General features: G+C 42.1%; 1 protein-coding gene across 6 annotated transcripts; it reads right to left on the bottom strand.

Annotated features, from left to right (window-relative positions):
- Window positions 1–200: 200 nt before the first annotated feature.
- Window positions 201–25,497, bottom strand: SETD4 (SET domain containing 4). 6 transcript variants are annotated; one of them, XM_078075630.1, is made up of 11 exons: window positions 25,266–25,493; window positions 23,695–23,861; window positions 17,122–17,217; window positions 12,781–12,818; window positions 10,567–10,655; window positions 8,625–9,054; window positions 6,370–6,544; window positions 4,877–4,958; window positions 3,747–3,827; window positions 1,296–1,419; window positions 201–461 (listed from the first exon to the last, which is right to left on the bottom strand). In XM_078075630.1, the coding sequence occupies exons 2-11, from the start codon at window positions 23,762–23,764 to the stop codon at window positions 327–329; spliced, it is 1,320 nt and encodes a 439-aa protein (XP_077931756.1). In that variant the 5' UTR covers window positions 23,765–23,861; window positions 25,266–25,493; the 3' UTR covers window positions 201–326. The 6 variants fall into 6 exon arrangements, with proteins under 6 accessions (XP_077931756.1, XP_077931814.1, XP_077931870.1 ...); XM_078075688.1 differs by having other exon boundaries at window positions 25,407–25,485; XM_078075744.1 differs by lacking the exon at window positions 25,266–25,493 and adding an exon at window positions 24,757–24,823.
- Window positions 25,498–25,811: the final 314 nt, after the last annotated feature.

Below are 25,811 nucleotides of genomic sequence, written 5' to 3'. Positions count from 1 at the left end.
CCGTGCAGTGCCTTCCTCCTACTTCTTCCTGCAGGACTGTGGTCTGTTTTGAGAATGTCAGAGGCGCTGTGAGGATGGCACATCCATCTTCACTTACAGCTCCGGAATCCGCAGAGCCCGCCCTGCCCACCAGATACCCTTCAATGTCTGAGAGCAACCACCACTCCATCCCACAATCAAAGAAAGCAAAAGGAGTAGGATTCAGTATACAATTGTTTAATAGAAACCATTTGGTGACTGTAAATGATTCTGTACAAAATAAACCTTCATTTAAAACTGTTTAAGTAAAGTCACACCCACCACAGGAGGCGACCGAATGCATTTAGTTACCTAAAAGGTGTTTGCAAACAGTTTAGAATCTCAGCAGAGGCCTGCAGAATCTTTAGCTCTTCTGTCCACAATGTTTCTACCAAAGTTAGTTGGTTTATCAAAGCCACTTCTTCATCTTTCATATGAGAAACCTGGAAGATATTTTAAAATTAATTTTTTTTACTGTAGTAAAATACATATAACATAAAATTTACCACTGTGACCACTTTTCCGTGTACAGTTAGATGGCATTAAATACGCTCACAGTGTTATGTAACCGTCACCACTATGCGTCCCCAGGATTCCTTCATGGTCTCTAACAGAAACTCTGCACCCATTACACAAACTACCCATTCCCCCAACCCCCAGTCCCTGGTAACCTCTACTCTACTTTCTGTCTCTATGAGTTTGCCTATGCTGGACAATGGAATCACACAATATTTGTCTTTTTGCATTCTGGTTTATTTCACTTAGCATAATGTCTTGAAGGTTCATTAAAATTATTTTTCAATCCCAATAATGTTTTCATTAAAATGAGCTGATTTCTCGGGGCACCTGGGTGGCTCAGTTGGATAAACATCTGCCTGCCTTCGGCTCAGGTCATGATCCCTGGGGACCCACATTGTGTTGGGCTCCCTGCTCAGCAGGGAGTCTGCTTCTCCCTCAACCCCTCCCCCTGCTCATTGTCTCTCTCTCTCTCTCGATCTCAAATAAATAAATCTTTTTTAAAAAATGAGCTGATTTCCCATTTAATTAAAACATTTACTAAATAGAAATATTTTAAAAAGAGTACTCGAAAATTCATCCAATAATTTTACCTACTGAAAATATAAGCACAACGTTAACAGTCAAAAAAAAACCCAGAAATTACATCAACATTCATCTATTTAAGGCATCAAACAATGCCCTAATAAGGTGTAACATGTACAAACAAGTAACTTCATCAAAATATTTTAACAAAAGAATGCAATATTCTAGAAACATACCTTTCGCAGCATAGCATTGGTCTCCTCTATGAAATACTGGCATATTTTCTGGGCTATGACCAAACTTCTCTTCTCATTTGTATCTGAAATGATTTCCCCAAGAAGTATTTTTTTCCAGCATGTACTAGAACCAAATTGTTCAGTAAGATAATGTCAGCAGGCTCTTAAAAAAGTAAAGGTGACTTTTTACACTTCAACACAACAAACTCTTCTATTTTTCCAGAAGCATAATAAACTCACTCCATTAGCAGATTCCCTAAAACCTTCCCACCACATGCAGCTCCCGCATTGAAGGAGACAAGGTAGAGGAGGAGGAGGAACAACTGAGAATAAGAATCAAGGGGACTGACACTCTTTGCAGGGAGGGACTGAATGTGGTTATCATTGCAATCCTGTGTCTGGCACGTAAGTAAGTGGAGTCACGTCCGCCAGTCATGGGAACAGAGCAGAAGACAGAACAGGACAGTGACTCCCAGCCAAAAGGACTCAGGGCTAAGGAGCACTTCCTTGTCACTTCCTTCTCTTCAAGTGAAGGTCTTTCCTAAACTATGGCAAACTGAACAGAACACGTTTCACAAGGTAAAATGCCCTGGAGACGGAAGGAGGAATCTACAGTGAAGCCCTTCTCTGCAGGTCATTCCCATTTTACACTATGAAAATATGCAGGAAATGGGGCTCAGGCGGCAAGCGGAGCCAACTTTCTGCAGGCAGAGGAGCAGAAACATTTCAGGGTAAGCAAGGGGGAGCCACGGCAGGCGCTGAGCCAGAAGGCAGAAGAGCCAAATCCACACGCTCACAAGAGGCACTAAGCAGAGAGGAAGAAGGTGGAGGAATAGATTCTGGATGCCGAGAATCCGAAGTGCAGTGGCTTAGGAAGGGAAAGGTAAGGTGACAACTGCCACATCAGAGTGGAAGTATACAGAAGCCACTCAGAAATTCAGAACAGCTGACAAGCCACACATGGAATAAAGTCTTAAAAGTCTTCAGCTTTAGAGACAACAATGGAAACCTCAGGAATGGCTAAGTTCTCAGGAAAGAAAAGAAGGAAGGAAGGAAATCACTATATGCCAGGCAGTGTTTCATGGAAAACAATTATCTAATTTAACCTTCACAATATTCTAGCAAAGAAAGCATTTAGTATTCCCACGTTAACCACAAACAGAATCGGGAACGGTAAAGAACTCACCCTAGGTGACAAAGCTAAGGAGAGGTAAAAACAGCATGCAAACAACATCCGGCAGAATCGCCACCACGGGCCTGTTCTACCACACCGTGGCAGACCGTTAGGATAACTCAAAGGCAGGAAAAGGGGCCTCGGGGTGACTTCTCATACCTTTTTCCACGAAGGACTTAAAGACACTTACGCGAGATGAAATAAACAGTAAGATGAACGGACAGTGAAAACAAGACAAAGGAAAGGTGAAAGGAGGAAGGGTAAGATACAACCAGGATAAATTGCATGCCTTAAAATCCTGCATATTTGGATGGGCCACAAATTTGCCACTGAGTTTTCTAGCAAACAATAAAGAGAAGGAAATGTATCAGATACAGAATCCACAGTGGCTATGAGATAAAAACACACCATCTGCTGAGAATAAACACGACTATTTCTGGTGTTGAGATGAGGGAGTAATTTTTTTCTGAGTCCCTACAGAAAAAGAGGTCAGCAATATCCCAACAGGAGTTACTGAATGAGCACCAACTACTTTGAGGCACCGTGCAAGGGCTATCTGTATGCATTAACTCCTTTAGTCCTCCCAACCGCTCGAGGATGGGGTCACCATCTTCAGCAAGTCCTCTCTTCATAAGGTTTCTCTCATCTGAGCCTTTCCTAAGCAGTGGACCCTGGCTGAAGGAGGTCCCTGCACTGGGCAGCGGACAGTCCTTTCCATGCTGGGGGAGGGACCGGCAGCCTCAAGGTAACATTAAGGAGCCTAACCAAGACGCATGTCTCCACCAGGGGTTCCCCTCTACCTGCCTCCCCATGGATATTTCCAAATATCCAGGCCTCTCCTTTAGCAGGGGGCTGGATCTGCACTCCGGGGCAGCACAGAATCTCTGCTTGAGATTCTCTCTCTCCCTCTCCTTCTGTCCTTCCCCTACTCGCGTGGGCGCACGAGCTCGCTCTAATAAATAAATAAAATCTTTAAAAAAAAAAAAAAACAATTTACTCTACCAGCTGCAGGTCACCAGGGAAAAAATACCTGAGAATAAAAAGTTCTCAGGGCCATGTACTCTGATCATGACTCTAAGACCAGAATTCCAGAAATGATGAAAACTTAAAAGTGCAATGCTCAGGGCATGGTCAAGTCCCATAAAGAATAAGCCTCCCGGTGTACAATGGCATTCCTTTCTCCTCCCAGGCTGGGTATTTGAATGTAAACCAACAGAAGCTCCAAGGTTATGTCCAGGTTGTAACTACAGCTCATGACCAACACACACGAAACTTACAATTCTTTGGCTTCCAGACATAACAACTTAAGAGCTGTGAGTAACCTCCAAGATGGTCCATCCCATCCAAATGTCAAATTTCTAAAGCATAAAAACAAATAACAACACACTTGTCATTTCAGTACTTCATGACACCATGGCAAATGACTGAAGAGCCAAACATTTTCTGAAGGGGCTAAACATTATGTAACTTGTGTCTTGGTCACAAAGGCAAAAGAGAAAAGTAAAAAAGAGAAAAGAAAAGCAAATACTTAAAAATAAAGCCAGAGTAAAAAAAAAAAAAAATTCTGTTTAAAAAAAAAAAAATGTAAAAGGGGCACCCGGGTGTCTCAGTCGGTTAAGCGTCTGCCTTCGGCTCAGGTCATGATCCCAGGGTCCTGGGATCAAGTCCCGAGACGGGCTCCCTGATCAGCAGGGAATCTGCTTCTCCCTCTCCCCTGCTCGTGCTCTCTCTCTCTCTCGCTCAAATAAATTAAGTCTTTTAAAAAAAAGGGAGGGTAAAAAACTACTTTCCATTTAATTTCGGTAAGGAGCTGAATCTGGCTGAGGAAGCCAGAGGAAGAGGGCCAGTGCCACAGGTCCTAGTGCGATGGAAGATGAAGAATCAGAGTTCCCCTGGGCACCAAACAAACGCTAGCCACCACAGCCAGACTGCCCTCACACTGCTGCTGGATCACATAAAACTTGATTTTATTTACAGAAGAAATTCTGAAAGACAGAGCCTCCACTTGGCGTGGAATCACCTCGCCACCACCCCAGCCCTGCGCCCTAAGCACGTGCACCCTGTTGCTGGTAACTGAGGGCCAGCCTGGCCTACAGGAGCCCAGTGCATCCCACTGACCGTGTGCTGGAGCCAAACACTGGGCTACCACTCAGTATAAACAGCGCTTTCTTTTAGTACAATAATACTTCAAGTTTGTATCTTATGTCCCCAAGTAAGTTTCTTGAAAAGCATCTTACACTCCTTGTGTGCCCCACATCAAGCACAATTTACTACACATAGTAAATGCTCAATAAATACCTACCTGTCAACAAGTCAGGAGGTAGCTCGTACCTACAGAAACACTACCTCAATTTTCTCATCAAAGTTTCCTGAAGGAATAATTTTAAGAGACAGAGAAATCACTTACTCTATAAAATCATGATCCTTCAAAATGGAAATCTTCTTGTTCATCTGTTTATCTGTTGATGGAAGGTATTTAACAAGTATATCTACAAAAAAAAGAAAAAGAAATTTAGGGTGTCATCAGACAAAAGTGTGAACCCTCTAAAATTACCATCCCTTCCACCAACAATCAAGACATGTGTAAACAGTTTTACCTAATTCACACCAAAAAGCACCAGTGAGTCCAATTCAATGAGATCTTTAGTTAGCCCCTGAAAAGCTACAGAATTCCAGGGCAGGGGAGAAAACACCCACAACCTCAACACACAAAACCTGGTAATTAAGACAGTGGCAGGATGCGGGAAGTTACACCCACCAAAAGTATAGGAGCTGTACAAACATGAGGAATTGTTTCTAACAGTAAGTTTTCAAAAGCCAGAATTCAAAACTGGGTATTAGTGATTACAATCATAAGCAATACAAAGTGAACATGTAAAAATTAACAAAGCTTTTTGGGGTAGCAGAGTAATGACTGATTTTTCTACTTTTAAAATTTCTTTTTTATATTTCTACGTTTTGGTTTTTTAAGTGTAAAAATAACTAAAATGTAGATTTTGTTCAAACTGTTTGCAAATCAGTATTTCATGGTCATCAATATTATTCTGATAACAGGAGGCTAATCTCAAAGCTAGTTTTCTAAGAGACCTGGCAAGGCCCAGTTTTTGTTTTTTAATTTCTATTTTGAGAAATAACATTATTATTCTGCCCATAGGATGGAGTAGTTTCATCTTGAACAAGTTTCTATTTCCACTTATTAAAACTACCCTAAATTATATACTCAGTAAATCTCTGGCCATATTTCTTCATGGCCTACAAAACTAGTTCTCTGCTGCTTCAGGAGAAAGGGGAAAGAAACATTTTTCTATGCACTGTTATTAATATTTGGAATTTCCACAGCATAAATTTAATAGCTAAATTATTTTTTTTTAAATAGTAATACTGATGATGGCTAATTAGCAGCCCACAGAAAAACATAAATGAAATCAGTATTTCATCATGGTATTAAACCCCCAAAACAAGGACTATATATTTATCCCTGTCATTAGCACAGCGCCTCACACAGTAGGTGCTTAAATTAACATTTTTAAATTTTTTGTTCTCTAATCTATCCTGTGTTTAGTGACAGTGACAATGTCTCAGTTCAAAAATTTCCATTTCTTCCCATCTTTTTAATATTATATTCATTTCCTTAGTGGGTCTTCCTTTTTTCCCATTCTGTCTGACCTAATGCAACAGAACTTTTCTCAGTTCTTCCTTTCCTCAGTACTGACCGGAGCCTTGTTTTTCACTTCAACACTCAAAATACATGGTCAGTGAGTGTCTTCCCCTATCTAGGGGAAAATAAATGATACACATTTTAAGGTTTTGCCATTTTTTAAAACTTAAAAAAACCACATCCCCAGATGGGGATAACAAAAAGAACTGTATCTTCTTAGTAAGAACAAAGTTGGTTCCAACCTTCTGAGACACAAACACAAGCGTGAGGATTCTGGATGGAAATGAATCCATATTCCAGGAGCAGCCGCTGGTTATCGTGAGGCCCATAGCAGATGAACACCTGTTCATGTTTCCTGCAGCTTGAAGCCGTTCTAATTTCATAACAGTGAGTTTCCTCATTAAATGCTGCTTTTACCTAGGAAGGAAAATTGTTACGGTTTTTTTTAAAGCGAAGCATAAAACTGAAAATATTAAGTTTATTGTATTACAGTCAGATGCAGCTTTCAAACACTCATCACAATGTGAATTTAACCACATGTGGGAAAATGCGAGCCCTGCACTTGGGGCTCTTGTGTGCCTCCACGTGCCCACTCAGTGAGGGAGGGGGTCCTGCCCAAGGGCTCTCAGGATGGCCAAACGCAGGACTCCTGAAAATGGACAGGTATGCCGGAGAGCAGTTCACTAGTCACATATACAGCCTAGAGGAAAGGACACCCCAGGCATGCAGGGGCTACACTTGCGAGCTGTGTGACCAGCAGGGGCCACGGGAAGCAGGCTTGGGAATAACAGGAGGTGACCCCCTGGCTCCTGCAGGGAGATGTGAGTGCTCATGTGAAGAGGCAGGCAGGGAGGGGAAACCGTCAGGCTGAGGGCCAGGCAGGGTGCGGCTAGTCCAGCTGATGGGGCCTTTCCCTCTGGGTGGGGGGCATATCCAGGGAGAGCAGAGGAACTCACAGTCAGGCCCCTGGGGTCCTGTGATGCCCAAAGATGTCAAAGCAGCACATGAATTTCAGGTCTCACAATACATAGCCTTTGAGCAGCAGGATATTGGTTGACACAATCATATAGATTTTGTGACAATTCTGTTAACAGGTAACAGAGGAAAGGACCAAGATGACCCACCTGCCCTCCACACTAAGGCGTGGGTACAAGGTCTGAGGCCACCACACTACACAGTAAACCCCAATGAGGACAAGGATAAGGAACGGGGCTGAAATCCCCAGCTTGCAGCATCAACAGATTAGGGCCATGGTCTTGAGTTACATGCCAAAAGCCAGCTGTAATACACTTTAGACCAAGGGTCAGCAATCTTTTTTCCATAAAGGGCCGGTGAGCAAGTATTTTAGGCTCTGCCAGAGCCCTGGGCCACATGCCTACAGGCTGTAGTTTGTGGGGCCCCTACAATGGCTGTCAAATCACTGGCTTGGAGCACAACTGCACTAACAGCCCAATAAAGATAAAGTCACCAAAGTGAGGACTGACTCGGTCCCTGTGCCCAGCACCCTATTTCAGGCACGCTCCCAACATTACTTCATCACCATCAGTCACACAAATGGCCATCTAACCTCCACCTCCTTTGCTGAGTACTATCAGAAATGCATCTTTCTACAACAGCAGAAGCAGACAGGCAAGGAGACTGCCTCCGCCTGAGAAAAGCACAGTATGGGTCTCCCTACGCTCGCCTCGCACCAGCACGTGGGCTAGCCAGGTGCCGCCGATCTTCTCCAGGTGGGGTGCAGTATGAAGAGGACCACACGAGCAAGGGCCCAGCCAGTGCACCTCTAATTGGACCCTGAACGGGTTACAGGTGAGCCGACATAGGGACACCTTTGCCCTCAAAGCCAGGCACCTACCCCACCATGCCTACACATATAATCGTCTCCTTTATGTGCCAAAGGGGAAAAGGGCTGGAGACGAGATCTAGGACTATCTCCCAAAGAGGGATTCTTTAATATTTCCCAGACTCCTTCTCCCGACAAATATTCACCCATTCCGTAAGGGTTTATCAAGTGCCTACTACATGCCTGGCCCTGCACTGGGTTACAGGGAGAAATAAGGCACAGTCCCCATCCTTACACAGCTCAGAGAGGGAGAGAGCAAGTCAATCGGGGATCACAGCAAAGATAAACGCTGACAGCGACAGCACCAGGTGTCAAAGGGAATGGGACAGGGAAGCAATCTGGACTTCAGTCCCCATACTAAAGGAGGAAAGAGGACTCTGCACCAAAGCTGGGGGATGGAGGGAGTGCTGCTGGTCAAGGCCATTCAGGGGACATAGCACTGAGCTCTACTGGCCTGGAGAGCAGAGTGGGAAAACACGGGGAGGGGATGCCAGAAAGGAAAGGGGGGCTGGGAGAAAAGACAGGAAAATACCTGGTGGCAGGTAGGTTTACCTGAAGCCAGCAACACCTCACTCTATAGTTTCAAAGTCAGGTTCTACATGTCAGAGTCCTTCCTATCAAAACAGAACATGTGTACCCTTGTTGACTTCTCACCTGGACATGTGGGCTATGATTGAGCAGATCCAGGTACGGGGCGAGCGCGTAGGTGTTCGGCTCTGCGGACAAGCATTGCCTCTGCCTGTGCTCCACGTACACAGCCCTGGTGTTGACCGTGCACCAAGCCCACAGGAGGGCACTGTAGCTAAAGATGCTCTCAACAGCCTCAGAAAACAGAGGCTGCAGGGAAGAGACAAAGTCTCTGGAGGAAGAAAAGAACTCCTGCACGCGGGCTCTCTGCTCTTCAGCCTTTGCCTTCAAAGGTTTGGGAAACAGGTTCACCACTTCTGGCTCCAAACATACAGGGCAGGTGTAGGCCTTCGGTAAAATCTCCAGGTAAGGCTTCCAGAGAGACTGGTCCCCAGCATGCTTTTCTGAAACTAAAAAGGTGCACAGAGCCAGCAGAGGAGATGGAGGAGGCTGCCACCTTTTAAAAAATACAAGCCGGATTAAAAGAATTACTTTTATTTAAAATATGGAATAAGCCAGAGATACAGATCTCCTAGTGGTTTGTTCTGCTCCCAGAGGGGCTGTGGCCAAACTGCCCTTGCACTCCCACGTTTACTCCGTGCACCCAAGGGAGGGTTTTGCTTCCTCAAGACTTTCCTCTCCAGAGCGCATCCCGATGTAAATGCCCTAAACAAGTCACACTAAAGAGTAACAAGGACTGTCTCACTAACCCAAGTACCAGCATTGCTTGCAAGAGAGTCCTTTTTATAAACAACCTCTTTGCTTCCAACTTGGTTCTACAGTTTTAAAGCTTCTGCTCCAAGTTCACTTATTTCACTTGGATAAGGGTATCAAACTTGATGGGGGGAAAAAACTGGCGGAAAGAACCTAGACCTGCCCCACCCAATACAGTAACCACTGGGTACATGTAGTTATTTCAGTTTTAGTTATTCAAAATTAAATAATATTTAAAATTCAATTCCTCAGTCATGTAGGCCACATTTCAAGTGCTCAATAGGCGTTATGTAGCTAATAGCTACCATACTGGACAAAGCAGAGTGAAACATTTCTATTCCTGCAAAAAGTTCTACTGTATGACACTAACCTAGACAGAAAACTGAATCAGCTCATTATATATTTGCTACAGTTCTAAAGTTTTAATTCCTAAATTTACCCACTCTATTACAAACTATACACTGCAGTATCTAATGTTGCATGAATGTATTTAGAAAAGTTTTCATTAATCCCTCAAAGTCCAGATTCCTATATTGCCAAATATCCTACTCAAAATTTCAGAATGATATATAAAATGTTAATACAAAGAACATCCCTTCTTCTACTCAGATACATTTGCCCTCATAAAAACATGCCAAGGAGGTTAAAAGTCCAGAACTTAGACCCTGAGTTAAGAAACAATACAATCTTACAACCCTCATAATTTCTTCTGCTAAGGATCCCACTCACTCTGTCCTCAGAAAGTCCCCCAGAACAAAGGCCCACTATAACAAAAGCCAGAAAATAGTTCTCTCCTATTTTGGCCTCCTCTCTTCTATGCTAAACAAAACTACATAATGTCATAATGTCAACAGCTCTTCGTAGCTGAAGGAGAATTCAAGTAAATACAATAAGGGTGAAAATAAGAGTAACATCTGTGGAGACCTACTACGATGGAGAACAGGCTAGGAGGAGTCAACGCACTCAGAATGATTGACATCTATTCTCCCACTTTATCTTCATTTTCTAGTAAGTGATACATCAGGATTCAAACCCACATCCCAGGCAGCCTATTAAAACCCTTAAAAATGCAGCTTAAAATGAATTAAGAACAAACTCAAGCACAGAGTAAACCTTCTGAATCATTTCAAATATGTATGAGGTATACAAAGGGGCTGGTCCTAACAAACTCTGCCTTAGAGGACATTATCTGCCAATGCTGTAGACTTTACAAGACAAGCGCTTGCACCAGACGAGCATGTATACGTTCACTTACTTAGCAATGTACGCCCCTAAGTAGCTTCTAATCACTGTGTCCGTGGTGAGCAGGCAACTCTCAGGCAACGAAATAATCATCTGTCCCTCCTTACCAAAAAGAAAGTGAAGTTTAGAACACCCATGCTTTGAGAAGGACTGTGTACTTGAGTCACAATCGTCCACTAAGAACCCAGGATAACCCAGCCATAGACACCGAAGAGCCCACCAACAGTGTGGCTCCCAAGCCCCTGAGTCGGCGGTTGCGGGCAAGTCTGCTCCAAGAGCAGGTACTACAAGCCCAACAAGAATTAAAGGCTAATTATGTGACTAACATCCACTAGCAGTCAACCCTTCATCAGAAAAGAATGTGGAAACACTCCTGACAAATCATATCACTCCTTCACTTTCTTACACCAGGAAATAGTGCTATGGGAAGCAGGCAGAAACCACTCAAAACAACTCTTATCTGATGAAATCCATGTGTCCAGCGACTATTCCCAGCAAAGGCCTACTCTCCATATAACCTGTGCCAACTAGACTAAGAAAAGGGCAGCCCAGCCAGCACATGGGTCTCATTTTACAGAAGTGTAGTTTTCAGTTCCTCCCACTGAGACAGAAACATAGAAGAAAAATTAAGATGTCAAGTCACAGACACCAGAAACAAAGCATTAAGCAGCCTGATGTTAATTAAGATCCTGGATTTCATTATAACTGGCATCTAAGTTGGTTAAAAATCTCAGCCAAAAATCTTCTGGGTTCAATTTCTGGTTTCCTCATCTGTAAATCAAGATCAAGTTGGACAATCACTATAGTCCCTTCCTGCTCCAACAACCCGCAATTTTCTGATTTTAAAAAAGCCACTTAATAAAATGTTCTGTGTCCTGACTAGAGTAAATCTCTTCATCTTCAACACTTACCAAACTGGATGCTTAAAATCTGTGCATTTCACTATGCGTAAAATATGTCCCAATTTTCAAAAAGCTTAACCAAAGGTCATATTTGAAAGCAGATGTGAAGCAACTGCCAATTATCATTTCATAATCTAAACAAAGACTACCTACATTTACTGCCATACACATGAGAAGTATATTTCCCCTCCCAAAATAGCCAGAACACAATTACATATTCCCTCAAAAAATAAAAATATTGTACAATGTGACTGTACTTAATATTTTTGAACTGTACACTTAAAAATGGCTGAGATGATAAATTTTGTCATACATATTTTACAATTAAGCAGTTTTAAATAAAAAAATAAAAGTGGCATAAGAGAATTACAACATTAAAAAGTACCATTCTTTAGGCCAAATGTGTATTTACATAGATGGATTTTAAAATTAAGGAACTAAAAATAAATTAAGGAATTAATTTCTAGCTTCACAGAAAATTGTGCATTAGATATCCTTTAAATAGCATAGAAAGAACTAAAACGGACCTTGGAGATCATCTATGTCATGTACCTCCTCGTTCTCCAGGTGAGAAAACAAGCCGGGGGGGTCCCACCACCAGCTGAAGGCAATCCTGGGACAGGCTCCGAGGCTCTGCCCGCTGCCTGCCCAGGCTTAGGCTCACTCAGGCTTGTACTTAGCGTACCCAGCACACGCTCTCAGATGAGAACCGCTCCCTCCCCTGGCACATTTAAAATATGGTCTGCTTTATACAATTTGCTGAGGCAGAGATGGCTAGCTGCCAACCCAACATGCCTTCTCTCCTCCTGCTGTTAATGCAATCCTACCGGGAGGTCACTGTGCCAGGAAAGGACACGTCTCACCTCCCTCACAGCCACCTGGGGCTGTGTACCTGGTCAATGGCAGATGTGACAGGCCTGGAATTTTCTTAAAAGAAGGAGACCTGCCCTTCCTCACCCCCTTATTCCATCTTGCTGCTCGAGCTCCAGGAGCTATTCCCTGGACCTGAGGGTGTGGGGCTTCCTCTAGGATGTGGACAGAGAGCTGGGAGGAGTCTGGGCCTCGAACGGCCATGGGATCACCACACCAGCCCAGGTCTGCCCAGCCAGGCTTGTTTACTTGAGAGCAAAATAACCTTCTGCTGTTACTTTGGGTCTGTCTCCTCTATGCAGCAAACTTAAAGCTAACTGACACAATTGTATTCAAACCTATCATTAGGTAAAAAATGGCTGTGTATCTGAAATATTTTTAATTCACTTGATTTGAACCACAAAAGCAAAGCAGCAAAATCTACATTAGGTTTCAAGGATAAGAGAAATTCTCACCCGCAGGGATGTTTTGCTCATCAGCCCTCTTCCTGTACCTAAGACACAAAGAAGAAAAAAAGGGTAAATCCTACGATATCCAAAAAAAGAAAAAACAAAAAAAATCTATGGTATCTTCAAGATCTTAAGGATATCATTTTGAATAAAAGATGCAACAGAACTGGGGCGCCTGCGTAGCTCAGTCAGCTAAGCATCCGACTCTTGGTCTCAGCTCAGGTCATGATTTCATGGGTCGTGGGACTGAGTCCCACGTCAGGCTCTGTGCTCCAGCAGGGAGTCTGCCTGAAGATCCTCTCTCTCTGCACTCCCCCCACCCCCGGCCTGCTGGTGCTCTCTCTCTCTCAAATAAATATTTTTTTTTTTTTTTTTTAGATTTTATTTGACAGAGAGACAGCCAGAGAGGGAACATAAGCAGGCGGAGTGGGAGAGGGAGAAGCAGGCTTCCCACAGAGCAGGGAGCCCGATGCAGGGCTTGATCCCAGGACCCTGGGAACATGACCTGAGCCAAAGGCAGATGCTCAACAACTGAGCCACCCAGGCGCCCCCAAATAAATCTTTTTAAAAAATGCAATTGAACCTCAAAATTACACAAAGCTGAAGCCGGGTATCTCTCTCATTCTTTGACTCTCAGGGGAAAGAGAGGATCAAGAAGCTGTTCTAGAAAATGTCCTGACCTCCTTTTGGGTTTATAACCCTTGAAGAGCAGAGTCAAGACCTAAAGATCATCGACTTTATACAGATCTGCTACTGGGTGTCTTACAGGACCCTTCAAGCTGGACCCGCTCCCCTGGGGCCTGGCAGCTGTGCTGGGGGCCAACTCCCAATGCCCACCCAACCTGAGAGGCTGGACCCTCAAGCCACGTTTACCCACTACCGGAGCCAGCTTTCCCAGTGATGATCTTGAGACCTCTGACTGGCTGACCAATAAACCCACTCAGCTCCCACAAAGCCTAAAGACTATACCCTCCCCTCCCTGACCAGGAAAGCCATTAGACTCTCCTTGACTGGGTGAGCTCAACAGGGGAGATCCAGGACCAGCCCCTGCCCATGAGCCAAGGCCTCGGCCAGAGCAGTCACAGCAAGTAACTTCACCCACTGCACTGTCAACATCACTACTGCCCAGAAATTTACCCTTCTAAGCCCAAGGCTCCTTCCCTGTAACAGTCAGCAGCTTTTCCAGCAGGCCTAGGTACCCTATGACCTATAATTATTATATGGGGTACAGAATATTCATCTTTTCAAATTCATAGGTCTTGATCTTTTTCTTTTTCTCTCAACTAGGAGGGAATATAATTCAGCAAAGGTCAAGCCCTGCAGGACTACGGGGAGTTCCTAGTTCATGGAGGGAACTCCTGCCTTGATCCTGGATCAGGTGTCTGGCAAGTCTGATTTGATGAGTCCTAACTCATCTATCAACCCAGAAGCATACTGTCTGTTCAGACACATGGTTTTGGTTTCAAAAACTTATTTAATTTCTTCCATGTGTCCCATAGCAGAGTTAATCATCCCTGTGGGCCAGAACCCTTCCTGGAACCAACTACTAATGGAAGGATTTTTTTTTTCCTATGGGGTCATCCTTTAAAAGACTCATGTGCTAAGTTAAGTGGAAATTTCTCTTCAAATACATATATGAGCAGAACATGGCATATGGAATAAATCTGGAAGATACTTTACCTGTATTTCTACAACATAATGTTCAGTATCAGAACACATCACAGTAACCTGCATTTACTAAGGCAAGGCAGGAAGTGGCCCTTAGGATCTTTTTATAAAAGGAAAGCTTATTACAGACTTCCCTGCACCTAAAAATTTCTGCTATCATAAATCCACCTGGGGGGCTCCTGGGTGGCTCAGTAGTTAGGCGTCTGCCTTCCGCTCAGGTCATGATCTCAGGGTCCTGGGATCGAGCCCCGCACTGGGCTCCCTGCTCCGCGGGAAGCCTGCTTCTCCCTCTCCCACTTCCCCTGCTTCTGTTCCCTTTCTCGCTATGTTTCTCTGTATCAAATAAATAAATAAAATCTTTAAAAAATTTTTTTAAATAAAAATAAATACATAAATCCACCTGGGAGACCCAGATTTGGCCAGTGCTTTTGGTGGCAAAAGCAAATACTGGGATCAATCCCCAAAGCATAAATCAGGTGAGAGTCTAAAGACTGAATCCTACTTGCAACTTAGGAATCTTGCCTTGCCCCTCCACAAACTAAGATTAATTCCCCAGAATTTTGTACATTTGACAGACTCCCATAAACGTTCCCTCCTATCAGAATAAGAGCTAAAGGTATATAAAGCATTTAGGGAAGATATGTTGAAATCCCAACCCACAATGTAATGGCCTTAGGAGGTGGGGACGTTTGGTAAGTGATTAGGTCATAAGGATAGAGCCCTCATGAATGGGATTCAGTGCCTACCGCAGCACTAAGAAACCAGAAATCTTGTCCAGCTCCCAACCCTCTGTGAGGACCCAACTATAAGATGGCAATTTGCAAACCTGGAATCAGTCCTCCCCAGACCCTGAATCTGCCCACACCATGAACTTGGCCTTCCCAGCCCCCAACTGTAAGGAAGAAATTGGTCAAGTCACCCAGTTTATGGTAATTTGTTATAGCAGCCAAAACTGACTAAGACAGAAGGCTCCTTCCCCCCAGAACTGTAAGTAGTGGGCTATGATCATTACCAAACCATTTTGCTTTAGCTCCTCTGTGACCATGAATCTGGAGGCCCAGAAAGAGCTGTTCCATTAAAAACGGCTAGCTCTTCACTGCTCCACATTATAGACAGATTATTTCTTTTCAGGCATTCCACTTAAACATATCCCAATCCCTGCTTGATCATTTTAATCCTATCCTTCTTAAGGCAAAGTGACCCCTGAGGCACAGATCAGCCAAAGGCACAAGTCCACTCCTGACACTATTTTCTCTAGACCATCTTGTGAAGAACTCCATCCAGTAAAATCTAAGAGCGTGGCTTTTTCTGTTTCTGTGCTTCTTGACACACATAAACAGAAAGTTAAACATTCTGTTAGAGGGTGACAAAAATAGTTTACCATCTTAAATAGGAGCAACCCTAACAGGTTATGGCTCAGAGCAAGGATTTTAGCCCAATGTCATGATGTGTAGGGAACAACTTTACACACATCACCTCATTCAACCAGGGCCACACGTGGTAAATCATTTACCTTGATTTTGTATAAGGAAGTTAATTTGCTCAAAGTTAAATTACCTAATGGGTATTTAATCATTTCAGTGTCCAAAAGGAGCACTCAGAGGCATACGATTTAATTTTCTGTAAAAGGTCTGTGCCTGCCCTGTGATGCAGAACTTCAAGGCCCTGACTGCACAACTGTGTCTCTACTACAGCAGACCTGGAATCCTTTTGAAGAGCATCTTGGTCCTCCCCATGGTGACCTCAAGCCCACTTCTGGACAGAACTGGTGGTGCTGAATGCATGCACACACCCAGAGTAAGCTGCCAACTTCAGTAAGAGAATGTTCCAGAAGAAAATGCTAACCCAAACTCCATGACAAGCTCAATTCCAGAAAATTTTGTTAATCTACCTCTGCTTAGGTGACTGTTGAAGCTAGGGCCACACAGAGAGCTCCTCTTCTAACACCTGGGGAGCAGAGCCACAAACCGGCTGAGGGAGCAGTATCTGCTGAGGCCTCCCTAAGGACACCTCTCCTCCAGCCACACCACCAGAGAATAAGCACCTCCTTCCCTTAGAAAACTCTTGACTCACCTGAGCTATGGGATAATCCCATCACCCTGCATGGTTTGAAACATCCCTTAAAACCACTGAGTATGATGATAAGGACACCGGTCACATTACATAAATGTCTTCCCTATGAAGACCCAATGAAGACATTTCCCTCAGGTCTAAGTTCCAGGAATACCTGCACTTCTGCTGAGTAAACAACTTAGTTTTGTTTAGTTTTGTTTATAGAATACAAAGGTTCAGGTAACTGATCATCTAAATTGGCTGGCTGTTGGAAAGATAAGTCAAATTTGTGGCTGACCTCTGACAGGTATACAACAAGATTTTAGAATCACGGTTTCCATGTATTATCCTTATCCCTGCCTTTGTCTTATTTTTCTATTCTCACTTCCCTTTTTTAATTTTTAATATTATTTTACCATTTTGGAATTTCTCTCCAAAAGCTACTTCAATTTATTTTTAGAACAAAGGATAAATAAATGTTGTAGCTACAAAGTAGGAAGTCTGACACACAATGTGCTCCCAGAGAATACAGCCCACCTTCAAGAACTACCCCTGCTTTCCCATCACCTGGGCCCACATGTCTCATGTGAGCAAAGTCCTGAGAGTTGATTTGATGCCAGACCTTACCTGGAAAACAAGCAGGTATTAAGTTTGTATCTTCAAACTTCCTGTCTTTCAGCCACTTCTTAAGCTCTATAAATTCAGGCTTATAGCTCTCATTCACTAATCAAGAGAAGAAAGAAAAAATGGTAATTAAAATCACTACATAATCAGAGCACCATCTATAAAAAATAACTGTCTCAAGGGCACATAGGTGTCTCAGTCAGTTAGGCATCTGACTCTTAATTTCAGCTCAGGTCATGATCTCAGGGTCGTGAGATCGAGCCCCGCATCAGGCTCCACGCTGGGTATGCAGCCTGCTTAAGATTCTCTCTCTCCCTCTCTCTCTGCCCCTCCCCCGACCCCACTCAAGCGATCTCAAAAAAAATAAAATAATGAATAAATAAATAAAAACTGTCTCAAACAGGTGGTCATATCATAAAAGAGAATAAATAATACCTAAATAATGTAAACTAAAAGAGAAAAACCATATGATCATCTCAAAGATGCAGGAAAAGCATTTGATAAAATCTAATAATCATTCCTGATAAATAATGCCAACAAGCAAGGATAGAAGAGAATTTCCTCTACCTGATAATGACTACCTAACAAAAAAACCTACAGCTGACATAATTACGGAAAACTGAGTGCTTTCCCAAGATCAGGAACAAGACAAGGAACAAGACACTTCCAGTCAACATTGTACTGGTGGTTCTAGCCAATATAAACGAAAGAAAAATAAATAAAAGGCATCAATTATGGGTTGAATTGTGTACCCCCAAAATTCTATATTGAAGTCCTAACCCCCAGAACCTCAGAATATGAACTTATTCAGAGATAGGGTCTCTATAGAAGTAATCAAGTTAAAATGTAGTCATTAGGGTGGCCCCTATTCCAATACTATAATGACTAGTGTCATTATAAAAAGGAAAAATCTGGACATAGGCAGGCGTAGAGGAAGATGATAGAAGAAACACAGGGGGAAGACAGCCATCTACAAGCCAAAGAGAGAGACGTGGAACAGATGTTTCCCTCACAGCCCTGGGAAGAAACCAATCCTGCTGACACCTTGATTTTGGACTTCTAGCCTCCAGAACTGTGAAGAAGGGAAATTTACAGCTGTAAAGGCCTCTATGAAAAAAGAAGACCCAATTAAAAAAAATAGGCAAAGAAAAAATAAATAAAATAAAATAAAAAATAAAAATAAAAAACAGGCAAAGGACTTGAAGAGACATTTCTCCAATGATGGTATACAAATGGTTAATAAGTATATTTTAAAAAGTTCAACCTTATTAATCACTAGAGAAATGCAAATCAAAACTACAATGTGTATCACCCTGTATCCATTAGGATGGCTACTATCAAATAAATAAATAAATAAATAAAATAAAAATAAAAAGTATTGGCAAAGATGTGGAAAAACTGGAACTCTTGAGCAGTGTTGGTGGGAATGTAAAATGGTACAGCTGCTGTGGAAAACAGCACAGTGATTCCTCAAAAAATTAAAAATAGAATTGACCCAGCAATTCCAATTCTGGATATATATCCAGAATAGAAAGCAGGATCTCGAAGAGATACTTGCCCATGTTCATAGCAGCATTACTCAAAAATGGCCAAGAGGTAGGAAAAAAACTAAATATCTATCAACCAATAGATGGATAAAGAAAGTATGGCATATATACAATGGAATATTATTCAGTCTTAACTAGGAAGGAAATTCTGACACATGCTACAGCATAGATGAATCTTGAAGGCATTATGCTAAGTGAAATAAGCCAGTCACAAAAAGACAAATACTGTATGACTCCATGTATATAATCTATCTAGAACAGTCAAATTCACTGAAACAGAAGATAGAATGGTACCCACTAGGAGCCAGGGAAAAGAGGGGAATGAGGAGTTCCTATTTAATGGATATAGAATCCCAGTTCTGCAAGATGAAAAGAGTTCTGGAGATTAGCTGGACAACAATGTGAATGTACTTAACACTACTGGACTACACTTAAAAATGGTTACAATGGTAAATTTTATGTTATGTGTGTTTTACCACAATTAAAACAAAAAATTTTTTAAAAGATCTCAAGTCAATAACCTGAATAAATGGAGAAATATACCTTCTTTATGGGTTGGCAGATTCTCCCCAAAGGGATCTATAGATTCAGTATGATGCAAATCAAAATTCAAGCAGGATTTTTTGCAAAAAAAAATGACAAAATGATTCTAAAATCCATATGGAAATACAAAGGACCTACAATAGTCAAAACCACCTTGAAATACTGATTTCAAAACTTATTATAAAGCTACAGTAACCAAGATTATGTAACACTGTCATCAAGACTAACAAAGAAATCAATGAAACAGAATAGAAAGTCCAAAAACAGACCCAGACATATATGAATAGTTGATTTTTTACAAAGGTGCAAAAGCAATTCAATGAAAAAAGGATAGTTTTTTCAATAAATGTTGCTGGAACAATTGGACCTACCTAAGCAAAAAAAAAAAAAAAAACGTAGTCCTATCTTGTACAATATATAAAGTTAATTCAAAATTATTCACAGACTTAAATATAAAATCTAAAACTATAAAACTGCTAGAAGAAAACATAGTAGAAAATCTTTGCAACCTTGGGTTATGCAAATTTCTTAGGTACAACACCAAAAGGAAGATCCTTAAAACAACAAATTGATAAACAAGATTTTACCAAAATTTTAAAGTTCTGTTCTTCAAAAGAAAGACACTGTTAAGGGCATGAAAAGAAAAACCACAGAATGATTAAATATTTGCAAAACACCTATCTGATAAAAGACTTGTATCCACAATATCTAAAGAACTCTCAGTAGTCAAGAAAAAGTCAAGAAAAATAAAACAACAGACATTTTTCCAAAGAAAGCACACAGATGGCCAACAGACACATGAGAAGATGCTCAACATCACTCATCACCAGGGAAATACAAATCAAAACCACAATGAGATGTCACCTCACACCTGTCAGAATCAAAAATAAGAAACAACAAGTGTTGGTGAGGACATGGAGAAAAAGAAATCCTTGTGCACTGTTGGTGGGAATGCAAACTGGCGCAGCGCTGTGGAACATGGTATGGAGTTTCTTAAAAAAATTAAAAATAGAACTACCCTATGATCCAGTAATTCCACTACTGGGTATTTACCCAAAGAATACAAAAATACTAATACCAAAAGATAGGTACACCCCTATGCTTACTGCAGCATTATTTACAAGATATGAATGCTACTCAAGTGTTCATCGAGAGATGATGGATTTTTACTCAGCCAAAAAAAGAATGAAATCTTGCCATTTACAACAACATGGATGGATCCAGAAGGTATAATGCTAAGTGAAATAAGTCAGTCAGAGAAAGATAAATACCCTATGATTTCACTCATATATGGAATTTAAGAAACAAATGAACAAAGAAAAAAGAGATAAATTAAAAAACAAACTCTCAAATTCAGAGAACAATGGTTGCCAGAGGTGAAGTGGGTGGGGGGATGGGTGAAAGACGTGAAGGGGACAGAGAGTACATTTATCCTGATGAGCACTGAGTAATGTATACTATATTCTACACCTGAAACTAAGATAACACTGTATGTTAATTATACTGGAATTTTAAAAATTAAATGTCATAAATAAATAAATAAAAATTAGCATTTTCAGCTCAAAAAATAATAAAAGAATAAAGGTGCAAAAAAATACATAGAAGGGAATTTATACTAAAATAGTGCAGTAAAAAACCAATGTGTAGTAATCAACAGCCACCACAAGTACAAACAAGAGCCAGCAAGAAGATGTAATGGAAAGTAATGTCGGGACGCCTGGGTGGCTCAGTCGGTTAAGCATCTGCTTTCAGCTCAGGTCATGATCTCAGGGTCCTGGGATCCAGTCCTGCACCTGGCTCCTTGCTCAGTGGGGAGCCTGCTTCTCCCTCTGTCTGCCACTCCCCCTGCTTGTCCTCTCTCTCTCTGACAAATAAATACATAAAATCTTTAAAAAAATAAAATCTTAAAAAAACTTTTTTTAAAAAAGTAATGCCTCACTATAACCACAATACAAAATTTTAAAAAGAAAAAAAAAGAAGAAGAAAAAGAAAAAGAAAACCAGCTAATAAAAAACATGGGCAAAAGATCTACACAGTCAACCAAAGAATGCTTATATAAATGGCAAATAAGCACACCAGTCATTAGGAAAATACAAATTAAAACCACAATAAGATAGTACCGTTAGGATGGCTATAATCAAAAAGACAATAGGAAGTGTTGGCAAAAATGTGGAGCAAATGGAATTCTCATAAACTGCTGAAAGAAATGTGAAATTACACAACCACTCTAAAAAACGGTTTGGCAGTTTCTTTAAAAGCTAAACTACACCCACCATATGATCCAGTCTTTCTACTCCTAGGTATTTGCCCAAGAAAAAAGAAATCACGTGTCCATGCAAAGACTTGTACACAAATGTTCATAACAGCTTTATTTCTAACAGTCAAAAAAAAAAAATGAAAACAACCCGAATGTCCATCAACAGGATAAACAAATCATGGAATATATTCAGCAATTAAAAAACAATGAACTATAGATACACACAATTATCTCAAAATAACTACGCTAAGTAAAAGAAGCCAAATACTATATGTTACTATATCATATACTATGTGATCATATAAAACTATAAAATGCAAATAAATCGACAGGGACGCAAAGCAGATCAGTGGTGGCCTGGATGGGGGGGGAGGTACAGTTAAAGAGGGGCAAAAGGAAAGGATTACAAGGGGAAACAAGTAAACTTCTTGAGATGGGTGGATATGTTCATTATCTTGATTGTGGTGATAGTTTCCTATGTGAACATATATGTCAAAATCTATCAAATTATACACTTTAATATTGACATTCATGTATGTCAATTATACCTCAATAAAACTTTTTTAAAAACATGATTTAAAAAAACCAAGATCCAAGATATAAGCCTTCCAAAATATGCCACCATAAATCAGAGAACAAGATTTTACAGTAACAGCATTTAATCAGTGAGCGTTTAATGAGCAACTCCTATACACACAGCACTATGTTAACCACAGTGGGGAATGTTCAACATGTTCTTCAACTTCAAAAGTTGACAACTTAGTTGGGAAATAAGACTTCCATAAGAAACAACTAAAAAAACCATAGCTCCTTAAGAATAACACCCAATAAGCATCATAACAAAGGGTGGTGTTAGTGAAAACTGAAAGTGACATTACCAAAAGTATAAGATCTCAGCTCAGTCTTAAAGGTTGGAGAAAAACTGAATAAGCAGAGAGAAGGAAAACAGGTGTTCTAGACTGAAGGATTATGAGGAATGGCAGAGGTAGACGTGTGGGGTGTGCCCAGGGAGCGGCATGGAGAGAACATACTTCTGGTACAGGAGTGGCAGGATGGAGCCCACAGATATCAGGCAAAAGGGAATGAAAATCCATGAAAAAGGCAACATATGAGTAGTTCCTTAGGAGTCAGACTCACAGCAACAAATGAAATAACAAGCAGGTTAGAAAAACAAGGTGTAGGTAAACCAGCGAAGAGTCGCCTGAAATCATCTTCCAAGAGTAAACAGAGGGGAAGCTAACCTAAGAAAAACTAGACAACATTTAGTAGGACACTGGCCACAGAGAGCAAAGAAGGAAATAGTAAAAAGACTGCTCCAGATGGTGCGGACAGGCTTGGGGTCAACTAGGAGTTTTAGTAATTTTTCTGACAGGCTTAGGGTCAACTCGGAGGTGTTTTATTAATTTTTATCAAAAATAACAACTGCATTTACATAGTACTTTCCAGTTGGCCAAGCACTTCCACACGCAATGTCTTGTTCAGACTCCGTTACACAGAATCTGAAATGATGAATCTATATCCAAACACTGATATTCTACAGGCAGCTGGAGGTCAGGAGGAAGGTCAGGACTAGAAACAAACCTGGGAGTCATCCCTAGAGAAGACATAGTTGAAGCAATGGGAAATATATTCACAGTCCCACAAGGGTTTAAAAGAACATAATGACACTATTAAAAAGAGTATTCTTTAAGAAAGAGGTGTTAGGAAACCTAATGTACCTAGAGTTAGATGAGATCACAAATGAGATACAGGTTGAAATAATTGCATCTGGATAATTAGAAGGTCTATCATATTCCAAAACATGCATTCCTTTCTCAACAATTTTCCTAAACCAGACAACTTGAAATGGAATATGTTCTTTCAAAATGATGTTCAAATGGCATTGTTAAATAGTGGAAGATAAGCAGAATTAGTTTCTCTTTTATCTACTACCAAATAAGTTATTCAACATGCATCCTAATAGAAATGAGTCTTGAGTGGCAGAATTAATTTTCCCTGGATGGGAAAAAATTTGATGTAAGAGCTTACAGTAAGTACTGATCAGTATTATTAACAAAGCACACTCATACTCCTTGAGCACCTTGACAGAAAGTTAAAAAAAAAAAAAAAGGAAATATTCTCTCTGGACACTGCCCACGTGCCTTTGAGAAAAACTATGTATATCTGTTAACACCGCTCAACAAAGGATTCCTTCTTTTCATCCCTGGCAACAGAAGATCAGAGCTGTACCTCCTGATACAGAACTTCTGAAGAGTTTCCGTCTTCTGACCCGGCTTGTTCTTCCTCTTCCCTTCTTCATCCTAAAATTGCAGTTTCTGTTCAGTTGCCCAATCCAGCACAAAAAGCATTTTCTTTGCCTTTCTTTCCAACTGTATGATAATCACTGTTCTTCATACCTACAAGGATTTAAATACACAAACATATTATTTGGTAAACCATTTCTCTGAAGTGTTTTTGTACAGAAAACATTTATACTGTGAGCTAAATCATGATTCCTTGGGCAGTAAGGCAATGCTCATTACACCGGTCCTTCTAAAATAGTTTTATCTTGAGGTCCTACTAAATGCTGATTAATCATCGAAATCCTCATAACCGATTTCACAACTGTATGCTTTGCTGACTTACACAGCTCAATTCTAATCAACATTTACTAAGCACCAACCTAAGATACTTTGAAAAAACGGTAGCCAGGAAGCCCTCATCAGCTAGGAAGTCTTAGAGAAAAAAAAGATCCTCTTTTAATATGAAGGAAATAATGATTTGTTCTTAAAACCAGGATACTGAAATCAATATAAGTAAATGGGGGGTTGCAACAGATTAGTGAGGGAATGAGACCCAAGAAAGCAGGCAAAACAAATGATCGTAAAATCCAAAATTACTATTGTAGTTTCTACATGCTACTTCTTTGGAAGCATAAAAAAGGAAATCCATTAACCACACCAGAGTGATACAGACAATGGAGTATTATGCAGCCATTAATAGGAAGAAGGTATGTGCTAAGGTGTCCGAATGCTCAAGATACATTAAATGAAAAATAAAGTTGCAGAACATTTAATGATCCCTTTTGGATTTGCTTCTGACACATTCTGTATGTTCATAAAACAAGAGAATTTAAGGAAGGCTATTCAAAAACGTGCCTGAGGAGGGGGCTTTTACAATTACTTTTGTATCCTCCTATTCTGTGACTTATATATGTATGAGCACATAAACGACATAACATGACTATTACTATGTGCATATATGTGCATGTTAACCATACAACTGGTTTTAAAATCTACTACTAATAAATACCGGACAGAAATGAGTAACAAGAAGTCCGGGCACTATTAACATCCCACTGCAGCAGTGGAAGGCTCCCTGATCTACACAAAGGCTGCGAGCCGGGTCCCAGAGCCAACCGCGGCTCGTCCCCTCCGGTGCCCAGAGCCCCGCCAGCACCCGGACGCCCGGTGACAGCACGGCTAACCCCCCGGCCTCGGACTCGCACTTGAGGCTGAGCCTCGGGACCTGGAGGGAGCAACTCCGGCCGCAGGCTCCTGCGCATCCCCCAGTGCACCTCAACCACAGCTTCTGGGGCGACATCGCTGGAGGGGGTCATCCATCCAGATGACGGGGGAGGGGGGCGGGGGGGTTACTGCAGCGCGCAGCGTAACGCCAGGCCTGGTGGGCGTCTGCGAGCTGAGCCGTTCTTTTCACACCAGAAAGTGAAAACATACGGAAAGCTCCAGCACTACCCGCGCCGGGACCCAGGCACCCCGCGTTCCCCAGCTTCCGTCACCCTGCAAGTCCTGCCGGCTCACCTCGGCGCGGCGGCGGGCCCCGCGCGCGAGGAAACCCAGAAAGAAGAGCGCCCCAAATGAACGCCAGTTAAGGAGCGGGCCCAAGCAGCAGTGGGAGAGGCCGAGCGCGCGCACGCACGCCCGCCTACAGTCTTAACCGACCCAAGTCCTCAGTCGCGCGTCAGAGGACTCGGCGTGCCGTGGCCGCCGCCTCCCCGCGTGCGCCTGCGCCTGCGCCTAGTTTCCCGGAAGCGCCGCGGCCGCCCCACCCAGCTGGGGTCAGGGCACTCAGGCGGGGAACCTGCGTCCCGCAGCGTACGCCTGCGCAGTCTTTGCCTCCCTAGAAGAGGGGAGGGGCCTCTTAGGGCGCGGAGCCGGCACAGTCCGGGCCCTAAAGCCGCCAGCTCCCCTCCTCCTCCCTCGGTCCTTCGACCCTCGCCACGCCCCGGGGCCCGCCTCTGGCCCTACCTGGCAACCTTTCCCTCCGCCTCACCCCGCCCCACCCCTCCCTTGGTTGGCCAGGGCCTGGCCTCGCCCCACTCCACTTGCTTGAGCCTAGCTACCCCA

This window comes from Halichoerus grypus, chromosome 1 (genome assembly GCF_964656455.1).
Source record: "Halichoerus grypus chromosome 1, mHalGry1.hap1.1, whole genome shotgun sequence".
NCBI lineage: Eukaryota > Metazoa > Chordata > Mammalia > Carnivora > Phocidae > Halichoerus > Halichoerus grypus.
The sequence above is the reverse complement of the archived record's forward strand: the minus strand, read 5'-3'. Positions and strand labels throughout refer to the sequence as shown.

Coding starts and splice junctions, on each gene's coding strand:
- SETD4 (XM_078075630.1), bottom strand. CDS start 23,764: ATGAAGAAGGGAAGAGGAAGAACAAGCCGGGTCAGAAGACGGAAACTC. Junction 12,819..17,121: donor AATACCTGCTTGTTTTCCAG/GTAAGGTCTGGC, acceptor TTTGTGTCTTAG/GTACAGGAAGAGGGCTGATG. Junction 3,828..4,876: donor AAGGATCATGATTTTATAGA/GTAAGTGATTTC, acceptor TTTATGCTTTAG/AAATTTGACATTTGGATGGG.